Source organism: Euprymna scolopes, chromosome 6, assembly GCF_053919585.1.
Source record: "Euprymna scolopes isolate OS-2025 chromosome 6, ASM5391958v1, whole genome shotgun sequence".
In the NCBI taxonomy this organism is placed as follows: domain Eukaryota; kingdom Metazoa; phylum Mollusca; class Cephalopoda; order Sepiida; family Sepiolidae; genus Euprymna; species Euprymna scolopes.
This window is the reverse complement of record NC_136487.1, coordinates 42,873,800-42,892,132: the sequence shown is the minus strand read 5'-3', so window position 1 is coordinate 42,892,132 and position 18,333 is coordinate 42,873,800. Positions and strand designations below refer to the sequence as shown.

The window sequence follows — 18,333 nt, the reverse complement described above, 5'->3', positions numbered from 1 at the left end:
TAAGCAATCTTCATTGATATGACATCTCCCTTGTTCTGGACTTATTGTACAAAGTTTTAAATATTAGTTGGAATGTTTGCTCATATAAATATCAGCTGAAATATATTTGCAGAGATAAATCTGGTCTCATGTTTGAAATCAAAGGGTCAAATTATTTTTATTATTGAGATGAGTAATTTATTTATTTGCCGACTATTATCCTCCTCTTCTAGTTGTTTCACAATGTTTCGGCCAACTATCCTTCCGCTCTTCATCAGGTGATAAACTGCAATGGGATAGAAATGCTGAGCCATAACTTAGTACAGTTGTTGTAGTCTCACCATGTTTGTCCAGATTTGGATAAGATTGAAACCGCTATCTTCAGATAATGCTCACCTGGAACCGTAGATATTCAATGTCTCTATCCACTGTGCCACGAGCACTGAAGGGCGATCAGGGTTGGATTTTTGGTCTTATATATACAAGTTTTTTCATTCTGATCCGGTCTTCCATCATCGGGTCCATACCGAATGTTATATTATTTTTATTATTGGTATCCTTTTGAGATGAGTAATTTGTATATTTATTCATTTATTTATTTGCGGACTATTATCCTAATCTTCTAGTTGTTGTTTCAGAATATCATGGTTTATGATCTGATGAAGGTCAGAGGGATAGTTGGTTGAAACATTGTGAAACAACAGCTAGAAGATGAAAATAACAATCAGCAAATAAATAAAATAAATATAAAGGGTCAAATGTTTTACCCTTATTATGTAATGAGAAAGGAAGTCAATAACATTTAGTCAGACATGAATAATGACACACAGATCTCTTAGAATGGGAAAGCCTACTAGATGCAGACCTCCTGTATCTTCGGTCTCTCTGTAAAGGGGTTTATTAGTGTATCTCAGAATGTCCATGCAAAGAGACATAGATTGATACACAAATACGATGATGCTTCTTTCAGGAAGTAAACTCCAACCAAATGTTCCCAAAAAACCTATATGAACAAGAAAATTACAAAAAGTAAACACTGGCAGGACGACGCCCAGGATAAAAAGGTCTCCTCGTCATGGCTATGCACTGGGCCATACGTGGAAAATAACAGTGCAACTTTTCTTAGTGATACTACAGGTAGCAACACTACACTGGAGAATCCACCAGACCAGACAAATTCTGATCCTGGAATCTGGCAAAACCAGGCAAAGACCACAAGAAAACGAAATTATAAAACAGTAAATTGGTCGATTGCGGACAAGCAAAAAATCCTTCACTGCTTCAAATACTCAAGATTTGAAAAATGAGGTAGGTGCAAGGACAAAATATTCGAAGGCCAAATAAAAAAACGGATCTACCAGGAGATCTCTTAAAACTTACTGAAGTAAAAAAAATTTTTTTTTAAAAAAGTGGACACAATTGTCAACAATTGAGTAGGAGCTGCTATCGAAGAACAGTTTTAAAGATGATCTAACCTAACATGATAAGAATTAGGACATGTGCTTAAAATGATACCCCCCCCCCCTTTGACCTTTCAGCTTACTGGACGATCATGACTGAATAAATTATTCATATTTTATCTTGCTGTGGAATTAACTGAATGATAACACTGCAGCCTTCTAAAAAAAAAACAAAACAAAAAAAAAACATCCGTGGCTATTTTTATATGCACATAAACATGGAAAATCAATTTCTAGTCTTTTTGTGGAATTAGGTACAAGTTTTTCCAAAATCATCACTTTCGAGAATTTTGTGGAGAATCTTAGTGATATGAGTGATGAACATGAGATATTTCAGTGATGGACAAATATTTTAAAGGAAAATGGCATGTTAATAGATTACCGCTAGAATATAAAAAGGGAGGATGACACTCAACACAAGAGGATAAATGTTGTTTAAACTGACAATTCTGAGAAATAAAGGTCATATTTAGAATCAGGATACTTTTCCTACACCGAAACAGGTCTTATGTCGCATGACAGTGTTATTAATGTAAGAAGATACTTTAATGAAAATAACAAAATTGTTTTTGATCGCTAGGGTCGAAACACACATGCAAATAGTTAAAATAAAGACACACATAATTACAATTATTTTGGTGACAACAACTGTGATATCTAACAAAAAGTCTTAATTTTGAAACCAATCAGCAAAAAGAAATTGATTCTACTTTTTTTTTCATTCTAATGAAATAATCTACTTTAAAAGCTTCCAATGAATATTATTTTAATGAATTTAAAATTTCATTTAAATGTGTTTTTCCACTTCCAAATTAAGACTTTATCAAAAAAAGAACAAAAAAAAAAAAAAAAAGAAGAAATTAAATACTTGAATTGAGTAATGAATTTGAACCAGTTACAAAATAATTTATGCATATATAAAACAAAAGACATTTTAAATAATAAAAATATGAAACTACAGATTAATTTCCTTTTAAGTATGTAGAACAGGAGACTTCAATGGTATGGTTATGTTGAAAGAATGGTTTAATGGATGTAGGACAGTTGAGGTAGCAGGTTCTGTTCATAAGGGAAACAAAAGAGTGATAAGAATTAACTTGAGAAAAAAAGATAAATAAAAGATCTGGCCAGATAGATTAATTTGGAAATCAATTTATAAAAGCCGTCCAACAAATGCCAGCATGGAAAATGGACGTTAAACTGAATATGATGATGATGATCTGTAGATCAATACTAGGTTACCCTCTAAAAATGCCACTGATGGAACCATTAATAAAATCCACAACCGTTTCTGCAATGCAACCACATTTGGTACAAATAAACTTCAGTCTATGTTTGACTTGTCCACCAAATTTCAATCATGAACACCCAACAGTTTTTGTTTTATCACCATTTAATATGCACCTCTATGCTGGAAGCAGCAATTGATGTAACAACCATTTGTCAATAACTCTAAAACACTCCCGTGGCATTTCTCTTCAGTTAACAAATCGTTGCAGATTGTTTCGACAGATATCAGCTTTACGATTATCCACAGATAAGTGTAATATAGTTGCTGGCTATGCCATTTAAATATGTACACATATTGACAACGCACGTGCTAAGTTAATGTCACGTCAGCATTTAAGCCGTAGGTGTGACGTGACGGAATTAAATGCATGTAAAAAAAGAAAAGGGGGAAAAGAAAATGTGGTGATTTGAAAAGTATGCTTGACAAGCACACAATGTCTCTTCCTTCCTTTGAAAGCGAGCTGACCAACCTGTTGGTCTTAGAGAAGAATTACGGACAACACAACTGCGGGTTGTAGCTAAAAGACGTGAAATTTGAAAAAAATAAAGAATGGCGAATTTCTGTTGTAAATACGAGATGCCTTCAATAAGTTTCCATATATTTTTTCGTACAATCATTTTAAATTGTCGTAGACTCTTGAAAATTTAGTATGGTATTACTATACATCTTATGATATAACTGACCAATTTTTATGATTTCAGGTTCAAATGAACAGCTACAGCAGGAATTGGAATGCACCCTACTAAAGCTCTTTCATCTCGTCAATTGTCTCATAACGACAGCCTCTAAAGTTTTCCTTACAAGGGTCATTGCTCATTCTTGACACGGATCATTGACACATTCACACAAGAGGATTTCCATGGGGCTTTCCAGAAGTTATTGGAATGGGATGACAAGTGCATTGCAGCCGAAAGATATTACTTTGAAGGGGATTAGAGTTTCATGTGTGTACTATCAATAAAAGTGCCGATACGAAAAAAGTCTGGAAACTCATTTAGGGCACCTCATATGTGTTGACAAATTGCAGGTGAAACCGGACGAAATAAATAACTTTTCTTTCACCTAAAAAAAAAAAAAAAAAATTTGGAGTCAAAGTTTTTTTTTGCAAGTCTCTACACAGAAAATTCGGTCCATTTTAAAAGTAATAACAATGTATATTAAAAAAATATATTTTAAAAGTAATAACAATATGTATTAAATAAATATATTTTAAAAGTAATAACAATATGTATTAAATATATTTTAAAAGTAATAACAATATGTATTAAATATATTTTAAAAGTAATAACAATGTATATTAAATAAATATATTTTAAAAGTAATAACAATGTTACAGAAGGTCCACTGAGTGTGAAATTGATAACCTAAAGTATCTCCACATATTACATACCTACTTATTGTCACGATTTAAACATTATACACCTATGAATCGATGGTTATAACAAAGGTTTTGTCAAAGATATTAAATTGGAGTGTTGATCAAGAACCACATAGATGCCGGTTTGGTTTTAAAAGTTTTATTCATGACAGAACTAAGACAGAAAAAAAATCTGTGCAAGAGAAAGAGCGACTCGGAAGGAATGAATTTGAGGGAAAGATATTTTCATATTTAGGCAGATCGACTTTTAGTCACCTATATCCCTGCTTCCCCTGCCAGCTAGCAGGGAGACCCTGCGTCTCTTCATGTTAATGCCCAGGGACAGAGCGGAAACCGCTCTTCAGAGTGGAAGCCAATTTCCACTTTTAGCCCCCTCATTTTAGAGCACCCTCTAACCCAGAACCTTTTTGCTATTTAACAATTGGAAGATAATTAAATAGACTGTTGGACATTCATAGCCAAAACTTGGTGGACAAGTCAGGTATAGGCTGAAATTTATCTGTATTAAATATAGTTGGATTGATAAAAAGTGGAGACTTTTGATGATCACCCTGTACCTCTTCTGCTTGAATGATTAAATATATGTATATATAAGGTATACATAAAGTCTGAGTGCAATTTTAAAATGAATTGTTCCAAAATCAAATTCTTTTTACAGATTATTTCTATTGCAAACACAAATACAGTTATATTTTAATGTGCACACAGACTTTATGGACACCCTGTATTTCTTAGATTTTGTTCATATCCAACAAACATCCAGTGTTCAAAAATGAAATGTGAACAAGCATCTTACTACTCAACTCCCCACCCAGGTTTCCTTCGATAAGTCTGGTCCCTATCACAGTAGCCATTTATGCTTTAGTGTAAACATGCCTGGTTTGGGGTAAACAAAAAAATAAATAATAAAACTACCCAGAATAGAGTACTGCTGCCACAGCTTTTTTTTTTTTTTTTTTTTTTTTTAATTCAATTTTCACCCCAAACAAGGCACAGTGCCACTTTGAAGCAGGGGGCTACTATCAGGGACTTAATTAGCGGGGTCATTATGAAGGGAGATGAGTAGAAAGATGTTTGTTAACATTACACTTGAACTTCTGCATATCATTGCAGTTGGGAAAGCAGAATCCCGGAAGGGAGTTCCAAAGACCTGCAGTTCTGGGGAAGAAACTATTGGAGTAAAAGGCTTTCTTGCACCTAGGGATCTCTACTGTAAAGGGATGAGACTTAGTAGCTTGTCGGGTTTGTCGGGGGTAGTTACGTCGGGAAGGTACAAGTGTTTGCAGTTCGTCAGAGCATTCACCATTGAAGTATTTGTAGAACAGACAGAGGGATGCAACATCTCGTCGATGGGACAGAGGCTGAAGCCTAGATGACAGTTCAGGACCTATCAGGTTGGCGACTCTCTTTTGAACCCTGTCCAGGAGCGAGAGACAAGAAGCAGATGCACCAGCCCAGATATGACAACAATACTCCATATATGGGCGAATGGTTGTCTTATAGAGGTATAGGATACTGTCAGGCGTAAGTAGTTTTCTGGCACGGTAGAGGGAGTCAACCTTCCTTGCAGCAGCCTTGGCAATGCTCTCAATGTATCTATTCCAGTTCATATTCCCTGTAAACGTTAGGCCAAGGAGTTTAAAAGAAGTACTTTCAGGTAATGTGTTCTTGGCCATTGCTACTGGTGGTAGAGAAGGTTTCTTGTATTTATTGAAGGAAACAAGCTTAGTCTTAGCAGCATTGAATGTGACCAACCATTTTTGTCCCCATTCCACTACGGATTGGAGGTCATCCTCTAGTGTTTCTGCCATTTCCTTGGATATGTGTTCATTTGTTTTTCCCCTCATTACAGAGAGTGGTGTCATCGGCAAATATACTCATCTCCGAAACAATTTTATCAGGGAGGTCATTTATGAATATCAGGAATAATAGAGGTCCAAGGATAGACCCCTGAGGTACTCCAGCATTTATGTCGTATTGTTTGAATGTACGACCGTCGAGGACAACTTTGATTTTTCTATTACTTAAGAAGGATTTAATTACATTATGAATTCTTCCAGTGATTCCATATGATCTAATTTTCCTTAGAAGACCATCGTGCCATACCCTGTCAAAAGCCTTAGATATATCAAGGGCCACCGCTCTACCCTCCCCTGTTTTATCCAATGAACGGTATATATGTTCAGAAACTACAGTTAAGATATCTGCTGTTGAACGGGCTTGCCTGAATCCATATTGTTTGTCAGTCAGGAGTTTAGCAGCTGTTAGGTGCTGGACTAGGGCTTGATTAACTAAGGACTCAAATATTTTGGCGAAAAGCGGGAGGAGGCTAATGGGGTGATAATTTAGTGGGTCAGTTCTTTCACCAGAATTCTTGAAGACTGGTACCATAGAGGCGGTTTTCCAGCAGTCGGGAAAACAAGATTCGTTAAGGCATTTATTGTAAAGTTTGGACAGAACTGGAGCAACCTCGGCAGAGCATCTTTTTAATAGCACAGCCGGGATGAGATCTGGTCCACATGCTTTTGAGGTGTCTAGGTTTTTTATAATAGCATGTACCTGAGAAGGGGTGATTTTCAAATCGTCTAGTGAGGCGTCTGTTCGCAGAGGAAAATCAGGGAGTGAGTGGTGTACCGAGTTCAGTGTGGAGTTTGAGGCGAACCGACTGGCAAGCAGATTAGCCTTGTCAGTTGCCGTGCAAGCAACCTCATGATCGTTTGATAGTGGGGGAATAGTTGACTGTCCATTATTTACTACGCTGTTGTAGATTTTCCAAAAATCCCGGGTTCCTAATTTCTGTGCTTCGATGCGTTTTCTGGTGGTTTCAGAGTAATCTGTCTTAGCTGTCTCTATCACTCTCTTACAATTATTTCTAGCTTCTATAAACTTCTGTTTATTTGAGCTGGACTTATGTCGGTTGAATCTGCGGAACGCATGCTGCCTTTGACAAATGGCAGCTGCACAAGCAGAAGTAAACCATTGGGGGAAGTGGGGCTTGCTATAGAATTTCCGTGCGGGAACATGTGCTTCAATAGCAGTTTTGAACCATTCAGTGGTCTAATTTGCACACTGTTCCGCTGGAAGAGTAAAGATATTTTGCCATGGGGCATCTCTGATGAGCTCCCTGATGGCTTCCCAATCAGCCTTTTTGTAATACCTCGTTGTTTTGAGTAGTGGGTCTTCAGTTTTAGGGCGAGAATTTAGGCTGATTTCTACCATTATCACAGCGTGATCAGCATTCCCGAGTGGGCTGTGGGCATTTGTTGTACAGTCATTGGGAACCGTTGTCAGAAAGAGATCTAGAAGTGAGGCATGTTGATCTTGCTGGTCTGGGAAACGTGTCGGAAATGTAACCAACTGAGATAGGGAATGGGATATAGAGAAGCTATGTGTTGCGCTACCAGCTACGTCTGTGTGATTAGAGAATCCTAGCCAGTTACTGTGGTGGACATTGAAGTCACCAAATACATGTATTTGTGCGCTAGTATCGAGGGAGAGTGCTATATCTATGCTGTCTGAGACTTTTTTTATTAGGGTACAGTCTTGGTTTGAGGGAGAGCGGTAGAGAAAATACAAGTGGCTAATATTGTGTTGCATATTTAGTCTGAAGCACATAAAGGCCTGGTCCTCTGATTCTAGTTCTATTTCGCTAGTCTAGGAGGATGACCCCCTAAAACAGGGGTGTACAACATTTTCTAATTTTGGGACACATTTGAACTTTGTAACAACAATGCGGGCCAGTTACCATAAGAAAATGAACTCTTCTGTAGACTTATGAGAAATATAGTTAATTACGTAAGTACATTCAGTAATAGTGTGGATACATTTAGAAATAAAAACAATATAAAAACATTTTATTATTTTTTTAATGTGAAACTTGGTACATAATTTGTCAATGTCTGCTCTGACAGATGCTGTAACCAGTCTAAGTTGACTTGATAAATTTCTATCTGTGAGCTGATTTCAGTAGTGATGTTTTGTGAACTTAATTTTGTCAAGAAAAAAAAAAAAAAAAAAAAATTTGTTCACAACAATATGTGCTTCCAAATAAGTGAAATCATGTTCCTGGCATGTTGCTCTACATTTGGATACTTTCCACACACATAGTTTTTGTAAAATGCCATCAAATCTTTGGTATCATATACTCTTCTCAAGTCCATGTCATACTGTAAGTCTATCAGCTCCATTTGACAGTTCTAAGGACTTTCTTCTGTTGCAACATAATAGAGTTGAGAAAACAGCTTGAAATCTTCAAATCTGTAAATTCAGTGCATGACTCGTCAACATTTTAAGCATATTTGGAACATTTTAAAATCAGCTATTTCTGCCTTTTCTGAGAGCAAGAATAGCAAAATGGGCGAGTGTTGTTCTAATCAACTGTCTTAAAAAGTTTAAGTTTCTTTTCAAACGAAGAAATATGTTCATACATCTTGTTCACTAACTGCTGCTTACCTTGTAGTTTTACATTTAATTTGTTTCAAGATATTGTGATATCAGTTAGAAAAGCAAGGTTATTTAACCAGTCCTCATTGCTGAAACATGTAACATCTTGTTGCTTATTAACCATGAATTGTTCAATTTCTTCCCTTAAATTCCATAACCTTTTCAAAGTAGCAGTTCTACTGAGCCAATGAACTGCAGTAAAAATACAGACTATCTGGGTATTCAGAGGCCAGTTCTTCTAAAAATGACTGAAATTCTAATGGTTCAGTCCTCTAGCACAAATAAAATTTACACACTGCACCACATCTTTCATAACATCAGGAAAATCCCGTACATTTGTGTACAAGAATCCCTTCGGCATCAATAGAGTCTAAACACTTTCTGGTGAATCCATTAGTTTTTTCCTGCCATTAAGCACCCCTGCCTCCCCATCAGCTGTCAAGCCACACAGTTTGAAAGGGTCCAGTTCAAACTTCTCCATCAACTTCAAACCTTGTTCACTAATATCATGGTCTATAGTTGTTGAAAACATACTGGCCATGTCCAAAAACACAATCAATGCTTCAAGCTAACTACAAAATCCTCCACAATAAAAATAATTAAACATAAATATTTGTATTATACTCATTCAATACATATTTTTATTTACTATGATAGTAAAAGTTAACCAATCAAAAAGCAACATATTGGTGATGTCAGAAAAATTACAAAATTTTTACATTCATAACGTCCTCGCAATTTTATTGGCTATATATATATATATATATATATATAAAGATGATAAAAGTTGAGGACGTTATGAATACAAAATTCCAGTGACATTATGATGAAAATAATGGATAAATAAAAAATAAACAAATATCTGTTTAACTGGCTAACAGGCATGCTGTTTTTCCAAAATATTGCAAACAAATTTGAAAATGAGGTTTGAAGCTAAAGTTCAAGGTAACTAATTAAAAAATAACTACAAACATTGGTATTATGACTCCGATGCATACAATTAAATTTATGTTTAAGAAATATTTGTATTGTGCTGGGATTCAATTTTTATACAGTAACTAAAAATTATTGACATTTAAATAAAGAACTTATCTGAAATAGTAACAATGTCTAGTTTTTACATAAACCTACTTGAAAATACCTTTTGTGCACCTTGTTTTAAAATGAAAACACACTACGTTTGTTGACTTCCGTAATATTTTGTATTGTCAATTCAAAAATGATAAAACTAGTTTTACGATCTCAAAAAAAAAAAAAATAAATAAATAAATAAAATAAATAAATAAACAAATAAAAAATAAAAGTGCATAATTATAAAAAATAAAATACTATTTGAGGGCCATATTAACTGGTTTGGCAGGCTGGGTTGTGTCTTGTGAGCGACCTGTTGCACACTCCTGTTCTAAGAGTACCCTCTTCTACCTAAACAGGGTTCAAAAACTATCTTCAGAATTTTGTGGGCGAAGACGTTTTCGCTTTCCTATGCTGCCTCTTTCTCACAAAAGAGGTTGTGAGTCTATCTGCTCTATTTTTACTTTCATGCCAAGTGCTTGACTGAGCTCTAATCCATAGTTCCTCCGTAAAACGTTTGTTACAAATACTCGTTTAACTACAACTGTCAACAATTTCCCTCATTCTCTATATCTGCCTAAAACTAAATGCAAATTCCATGAGCAGAGTTTCTTTTTTGGAACTGTCCGTCTGTAGAGCAAGATATCATGGAGCTGCTTCTCGGCTGACTATAACTTAGTCTTATTCAAGTTCTTTTAAATAACTAAGCCCTACCCAAGTTCCACTGTTACTGATCATCATTAAGTTCTCACTAACTAACTAAAACTTAACTTTATTCTTGAGTGGGCTTCTGGCCTTGATAAGCGGTCACTTTGTAGTAAAAAGAAAAAAAAAATACTAACAGGATATTCTACTATCTACATGAAAATCAATAAGAAAAAGTTACATACCAACCACGACTTTTTAAAGCTCGCATCATTAATTTAACCATTGGGTCTAAAAAAAGAATAAAGAAAAAGAAAATGTATTAAGTTATAGTTTAGGTTTCTAACAAAAAAGCCATGAAATAGCAAAGAGAATGAAGAGGAAAAAAAGTATTGTTACAAAATAACAAATTCATTTTATATTCCTGAATTTTTTTTAGATGGAGATGGATAATTTGGATTTTTTGGACTACTGTTCTCACTGAAGTGTCACTTTCACAAAGTTTTGAACAATATAACCGCAAACTTTCTTCAAATGTATCATGTCAAATTCGGAAATCTTTCTATTGAACTCAGAAGTCTGCACAATATTTCAAAAGGAAACCTTTTATTTAATCCACAGGAGTATCATGCTCTCGTTCCATAAGCCATGGCATGGGCCTTTGTCTGCTGTAATGGATTAAGTATTTGGTAAAATTCAGTTCTAAATGAAACTCTTCTAGAAGTTTAAAGTCATTCCTCAGTGCGGGCGATCTTAAGAATACAATCGTGGATTACTTAAAATTTATACCTGGTCATGGCTGATGGAGCGGGAGCATGCTAACTCGGTGGATTAAATATAGGGCTCCATTCAAAATTTGACACAGATTCCCGAGTTTGTTTTACAAGTATTTTAATGGAATGTGCTCCGATGAACTCCAAGTACTTGTACTCCCCCTCCTCCGACGTAAAAAAAAAACAAAACAACTCAATAAACTGCAAAATCTTGCACCTATACTGTTCAGATTCCTAGATGCTGAGAAGCCTTTTACTCAAATAGTTTCTCCTCCTGAACTGTTCGACTTTGGAATTCCCTCTCAGGTCCCTGTTTCCCTGACATGCAGAAGTTTAAGCATGATGTGAACAGACATCTCACTGCTAAACTCTTTACATAGTATCCCTGCAAATTTGGTCTCAAATAGTAGTTCCTTATGCCACAGTTGCACTGTGCCTTGTTTTGGGCTGAATAGACAAGTTTGACAAGATACACCTGAAGAAGGTCGGAGGTTACATTGGTCAAAATGTTATGAAAATATCACGCAAGATTAAAAGACTATTTTATCCTAATAGATGAGTTTATTTTTGGATTTTATGGCATGTGAACCCATACATATCATGTATGTGGAAATTTGTTTCATATTTGTAAACAAATAGTTTATAAATGAGATTAGACCGGTACTTTTGCCGAGGCTCATAATTGCTGTTGGAACAGTATTCAACACCATCAGGTTAAGCTGGCTTCTTTGGCTTGCACCACATTCTGAACCATAGGAACTCAAGCACAGTCGGCCTCAGCGAGGTTGCACGAGATGATTAATCAATTATGATTTCATCATTGAAGACTGACCACTTGTGGATCTGAGAACTCAGTCAAATCTAAAAACCAACAAATTCTTCCAGGTTGATGGAAAGCATTTCTCCTTTAAGCAATGATTGAACAGCATTATAAGCATAGGAACTGTTTTGGACTGTAGTTTCTGGAGTACTATGACTGGGATGTTAGAAAAAGTTGGCATCTAGGTTCTTGATAATTTGGCAACATCAAAGACAGTTATTCAGATATCGTTTAAAAGTTTTTCAATCATGGAGGGGAATTCTGGGTGTGTGAAAACTTGGCATGATGATGGTCCCCCCACCTAGGGATGGTGTAAACCACTTGTCAAGGTCAAGGTCATAAGCTATGTATATACACTCTCCTACAATGCACACTGGACCAATCATGATCAAACCTGACATGATGATGGTCTCTAACCTACAGACGGCACACAGTATTTTTCAAGATTAAGGTTGGGACTTTGCTAGTATACAATAAATTGTTAGGAAAAAGCCCTGTTCTGTTCGGGTAACTACATACATTCCAACTTGAGAATCTCTGCAAGTACAGAAATTCTTGAGGTGTTTAACATCTTAACCAATATTTTATAAGTATAGTTTATCCTTGGTGAATGTTACTTTTAACTAACACAATGTCGACCCCATTCTAGTTTGTATTTTTAGGGGTTTTCGAGGCAGTGGAAAACGAATCTGGTATTTAAACTTGTTGCAAATTTACTGTTCTGTTCTTTTTAAAACCTGTTTCTAGGGAATATTTTCTTTCGGATAACCATCATTTTGTAGCTGTTGCGCATGCACCCCCATCCCACCAAAAATCTGCCATGTCATCAATATTTCCAACACCACCACGTGAGCGCATAAATACCAAATAAAAAATTTGCACATGGATACATATTTTCAATCACGATAACTATGCAAAAAAGAACAAATAACGGTAATGGTGCAGCATCTTTTCAACCTCAAAAAAATCCCTTAAAATTATGATTACAGGTTTTTGAGGGTGCTAAAAATGAAAATAATATTTAAAACTCTAGGAAACAAGTAGTTTCCAAGATATGAAGAAATCATAGTTTCAAAAAGTGGGAGATCACTTTTCTATATTAATTTAACGTAAAATGAGCATGCCATTGTTAGGGCGGGTGGGTGTAGGTGGGGGTCAATGTAAATAGTTAACTGTAGCCTGGCAGACTAACACAAAAATCTACATTAAAAAAAAACTTATTTTCCAGGGGTTTTCGGGTGTGCTGAAAACAAATATTCCATTTAAAGTTTCTACAAATAAGTAGTTTTCCAGATATAACATAAAGAATAACATTAGTGGTAGCCATTGTTGTATGCGCATACCGCCCCCCCCCCAAAAAAAAAGCTGTCCAAAAGTGGGTGCTCATTTTATGTTAAATTAATATAGAAAAATGATTTTCCGTTTTTTTTTTGAGGGTGGAAAGATGCTGCACCTTTACTTATTTTTGTATTCATGCGCTCACGCAATGATAGTTGGGGACATATTGACAACATGGCAGTTTTCCGTTTTTTTGTTGGGGAAAGAGGCCGCATGTGCAGCAGCTACAAAATGAGTTTTCCGTAAGAAAATATTCCTTAGAAACAGGTTTTAAAAACAACAGAACAGTAAATTTGCAACTGGATTAAATGCCAGATTCGTTTTCAGTGGCATTGAAAACCCCTAAAATCAGAATGGTTGGCGTTGTTCTAGTTAAAAGTAACATTTACCTTATCCTTGATGTCAGATGTATGTTTGTATAATGTGGTTTTAAGAAATAACAAGGGACAGACGAAAAAAAAAAAAAAAAAAAAAGGTAAAACTTGCAGAGAATGCTCTGTTTTATGGCTGTCGTGAAAATGGAACAGAAATTTAAATTTCGTTCCATTTTAAATTCGGTACAATTTTACATTACGTTCAACTCACCGTTCACATTCAACATGTCACCTTTTTATAGGTTTTCGAGTATGCTGACAAAATTGGGGGTGCCTATTCCAAAAGCCGTACTTAACATGGGGAGGTTGGGAATGTCTATGCTGAAGGCCGTTCTTAACCCTACCAGACTGAGTTACTGGTAATTTCTGAAAATGCTATATTAAGTTACCGCTAAACCGGTATTTTTCTGACCATGTATTTTTTTTGTTGTCAGGGAGCTAAAAATAGCTACCCAATTAATGCTTAGCCTTGATTTAGTGCAAGCCTAACGTTCTGCAAATGGTTTCCTTTGTTTTGGTGGAGTTTTGAGTTGTTTTGTAGACTAAAGTAGCCATGAAGCAAGCTAGTGATGAACCAAGCACTTCAACAGGTAAAAGAGCAAGACCAAGGAGTTTCACGGTGCAACAAGTGTTGGATAAAGTGACAAATTCTGATTCAAACAAAGGGGAATTTTATCAGGAGTATGTTTCTGAATCAAGTAACGCTAGTGATGATGAATATATCGATGAAGGAGAAAGTGATGATAATTCTGATGATGCAAGTGGGCCTAGATTAAAATCGAGTGTTCAAAGTGGGGGCGTATCACTCAATCAGGTGAGAGGGGAGATTCTGGTGTGGTTGATGAGGGATGGAGTTGCAATTTTATAGCTCCACATCTGGATTTCAATGAGAATGAGAAAGGGCTAGTAAACATTCCTGAAGAAAGCAAGCGCATTGATTTTCTTTCGTTGTTTACCGAGGATGACTTCCGACAGAATTTGACAGAGAAGACTAATTTACGTGCCACTCAAATGTGTGCAGAAACGCCCAATTACTACTACTGCAATAATTTCAAGGATGTTTCTTTTGAGGAAATGAAAACCTTTGTTGGGCTGAGGATCTACATGGAATATATCTGTGAAACCCAGCTACCAGGATTACTGATCAAGCGATGGAAGAGACTTCATTGGTTTCGCAATGTCATGACACGAGACAGATTCTTGGCCATCTGGAATTTCCTGCATATGGTTGAAGAGGAGGATACTAGCAGTAACAAGAGAGAAAGAATCTACAGATCAGGCCTGTTCTGGAGTATCTACTAGTCCAGACAACATCTGAGCCTGAATGAGGGAATGATTCCCACGCAAAATCGCCTGGCGATAAAACAGTACATAAAAGACAAGCCCACAAAATGAGGCATCAAATCATTTCTTCTTTGTGAAGCAGAGATTGGATATATTCTCGATGCAGAAGTTTACACTGGGGAAGCACCAATACCAGTTCTAGGATTAGATACGGTTGGGAACTGTTGTCTGTCTCTTGACATCTGCTGGGATGGAGAGCAGCTCACACAAGGATCACTTCTACAACTCAGTGACTCTGGCCAAATATGCTGTGAACGACCTACAAACTGGGGTTATTGGAACTCTCCTGCAGAACAGAAAATTCTTTCCAAAGTCTCTCAAAGCAGTCAAAAAACTCTCTCTTGACATGAAAGTTACTACTTTTGTTAGGACAGCATCACATGTATGTTATGGCAGGACAACAAGCCCATCACCTTCATCTCCAACTACCATGATCCTGTAAAAATGGCAACTGTCAACAGGAAGAAAAAGGACGGTACTTTCACTAAAGTGAGCATTTCACAGGCTGCCTTGGACTACAACAAGTACATGGGCGGTTGCGACAAGAATGACCAGATGACCTGCCTACAGTGTTCATGACACCACTACTGCTGACCCCGACGCCTCTTCATCAAATTCTTCATGTGGGCTTGCCACAACTCCTATGTGCTGTACCATTTCTACACAAAGAACTGCCAGAAAACCTCTGTACTTTACAAGATACATTCAAACACTGTGTCTAAAACTGGTAGGAAACTATCGTTCTACAGCCGTTCGCAGAGGACAACAAGAACCTTGTGCTTAGGCAACCACTTCCCTGAAATTCCCTCTGGCACCTCATCTGACCACATTTGTGCTGTGTGCATGGAGAAACACCTGAGATACAACAGACAGCACCCTGGAGTATCTTAGAAAAGCACTCCCAAAAAGAAGGTGAACACAATGTTCTGGTGCACCCACTGCAGAAAGTACTTCTGCATCAAGGAGGGCTCCACCTATTGGGTGGAGTGGCACATCAAGGCTGAATATTGGCGGTAGAGGAAAGACAAAAAATTACTAACGCGTTAAAAATTTTTTCACAATTTTGCCCAAGAGGCCAGGTACAGGTATAAATTAGTTCAGTAACTCAGATCTAGTAGGGTTAACATGGGGAGGTTGAAGTGTTTATGTGTTGTAAGCATACCCCAAAACCTATAAAAGTCGACTCGACATTACAAGCTGAAGGGGGAGTTACTTATGTAATAAAAAAAAAAAAAATACCAAAAAGGTATACGAAATTGACTTTTCCGTTTATAAATTAAATCATTTCGTTTTTGTTAATAAAATCTTTCATTTTTAAAATTTATATATATATATATAAGTATGATTGTTGAATGTTATTCTTTCGATTACTTTCGTTTTTTTTTTTGTGGGGGGGCACAATAAAAAAATGATTGAAACGGAACGAAATTTAAATTTCCATTCCATTTTTACAACTCATAAAACAGAGCATTCTCCGCAAGCCCCCCCCCCCGGCCAATAATACATGCGTTACGATTTTCAAGGTCATTCTCATTTTCATCAAAGTTTACTTAGGGAATGTATGAAATTTAAAACAATTTCTCCGTTAACTGAACAGAGGAGATTATATATGAAAAGAAGGTGGCCTTTAAATCGTAAACTGCTTCGGAAATTTCTGGGACTAACTCCGGATTTTCCGTTAATACTTGGAATTGACTCCATAAAAACTGAAATCTTCTGAGTGCCAATTTCTTACAAATGCCCTTGAATTTAAAAGAACCACGCAGAAACCCTCAAATAAATAAATAAATAAATAATAACAATAATAAACTGTGAGCAAGGTTAGACCCCCCCCCCCCAAATAAAAATAACACGAAACAAGAAGAGGTACTTCAAGGTAGTTTAATTTTGTATAGCCGCTTTTTGGCTGTTGCTGTAACTCGTTACCAAATTTTACCGAGCCAATACAGACAGACATGGGGGCTAATATATACAAGCACAAGCGGTAACAAATTAAATACAATTGATAAATCAAAGGAAAATGAAAACAAATAAACTTACGGTTTTCAACGCACCAAGTAACATTCGCCTCGCATTTAAATTTTCTCCCTCGACCTTCACTCCAAAGATTTTCCCAAAACGATTTCACCTTGGCTTCGCCTCTTTCTGGATAAAAATAATATCCATAATCTTCACTTTGTTCGAATGATTTGTATTTAGAAGTGTCGAACGGACTGGCATCTTGTTCTTTGCTTTCGCGGCTCGTTGGGATTTCGCCGCGAACATCTCCCTCCGCCCTTTTGTCTTCAGTCGGATGACCCATAATTCTGATGAAGGCGCCGTTATTTAATTAGAAACACTTTATGACATTATGAAACATAAACTTAATTAGATTTATTTATTTCCGATATGAATATGATATGACATATTACAAGATTGTTTTATTCTTATATTTTTATGTTGGGTGCTAGACACATGGTTAGTATGTTCATGCTTTACAGTAATCACCGGAAAAATTGCCGGTGATAGATGAAAAGTTACCCCATTAAAAATGATCCGGACTAAATAATCGTAAGGGTTAAGATTGACGGCATAAACCGAATCCGATGGGAAATTTTGTGTTGGCAATAAAAAATGGTTTATATATATATATATATATATATATATATATATATATATATATATATATATATATATATATATATATATATATATTTCATTTTCATTTTGAGTACTCCTGCCCTGCAGAGAGTGATCTGTGCTGAAATAATAAAGTTATTATTTAAAAAGCCATTCTTAACATGGGGAGGGGAGGGTGTTTTGTACCTGTACTCTAACCTTACAACTGAATAAAAAAACATATCATAAAACTTTAATTAAATTTGGAAATACGATTTAAAAAATAGCGCGGATCTGCGCGAGCCTTTTTTAGTCTCACACAAAAACACGCATTCACATTTCAAGCTATATACATACGCGCACACAAACATACACGCCCACGTCCACACACGTACATATATTCACGTTTGTGTACATACACTCACATTCACGTGTATATACGCACACGCTAACGTACACACATGTACTCACACATGCGCACACGTACGCACACAAGGACAACGTCACTTCCCCTTTCAAAGGAAATCCACACATGCGCAAAAGACCACCAGAAACACCTATAAAAGAAAGAGCAATAAGCGGCTTCTTCTTTTTCCATCTCGCCTTCCGAGGTGAGTGGTCGGCGCACCACCCACCGCCGTTTCGGCGGGCGCACGCGCGTGCCTCACACCACTTGCTACTATGTGGGACAAAAAGCTAACAAACAGTACGTACACTTTATACGCTTTCTATCTCCATAATCTGGATTGACTTTCTCACTCTATCTCCCTTTCAGTTTTGGTCCATCAACACAGACATGTGCGCGACGCTCTACTTAGC

The 18,333-nt window shown here is 36.4% G+C and overlaps 1 protein-coding gene across 1 annotated transcript in view; it reads right to left on the bottom strand.

Moving 5' to 3' along the window:
- LOC145277617 (mitochondrial inner membrane protease ATP23 homolog) overlaps positions 1–17,422 on the bottom strand; it is a 29,577-nt gene extending 12,155 nt beyond the window's left edge. The window contains exons 1-2 of the mRNA XM_080129150.1: positions 16,957–17,422; positions 10,513–10,558 (exon numbers count right to left, since the gene is read on the bottom strand). Coding sequence (XP_079985276.1) covers positions 10,513–10,558; positions 16,957–17,218 — 308 coding nt within the window. The 5' untranslated portion in view covers positions 17,219–17,422. The remainder of the gene's footprint in view (positions 1–10,512; positions 10,559–16,956) is intronic.
- Between the last annotated feature and the right edge of the window lie 911 nt (positions 17,423–18,333).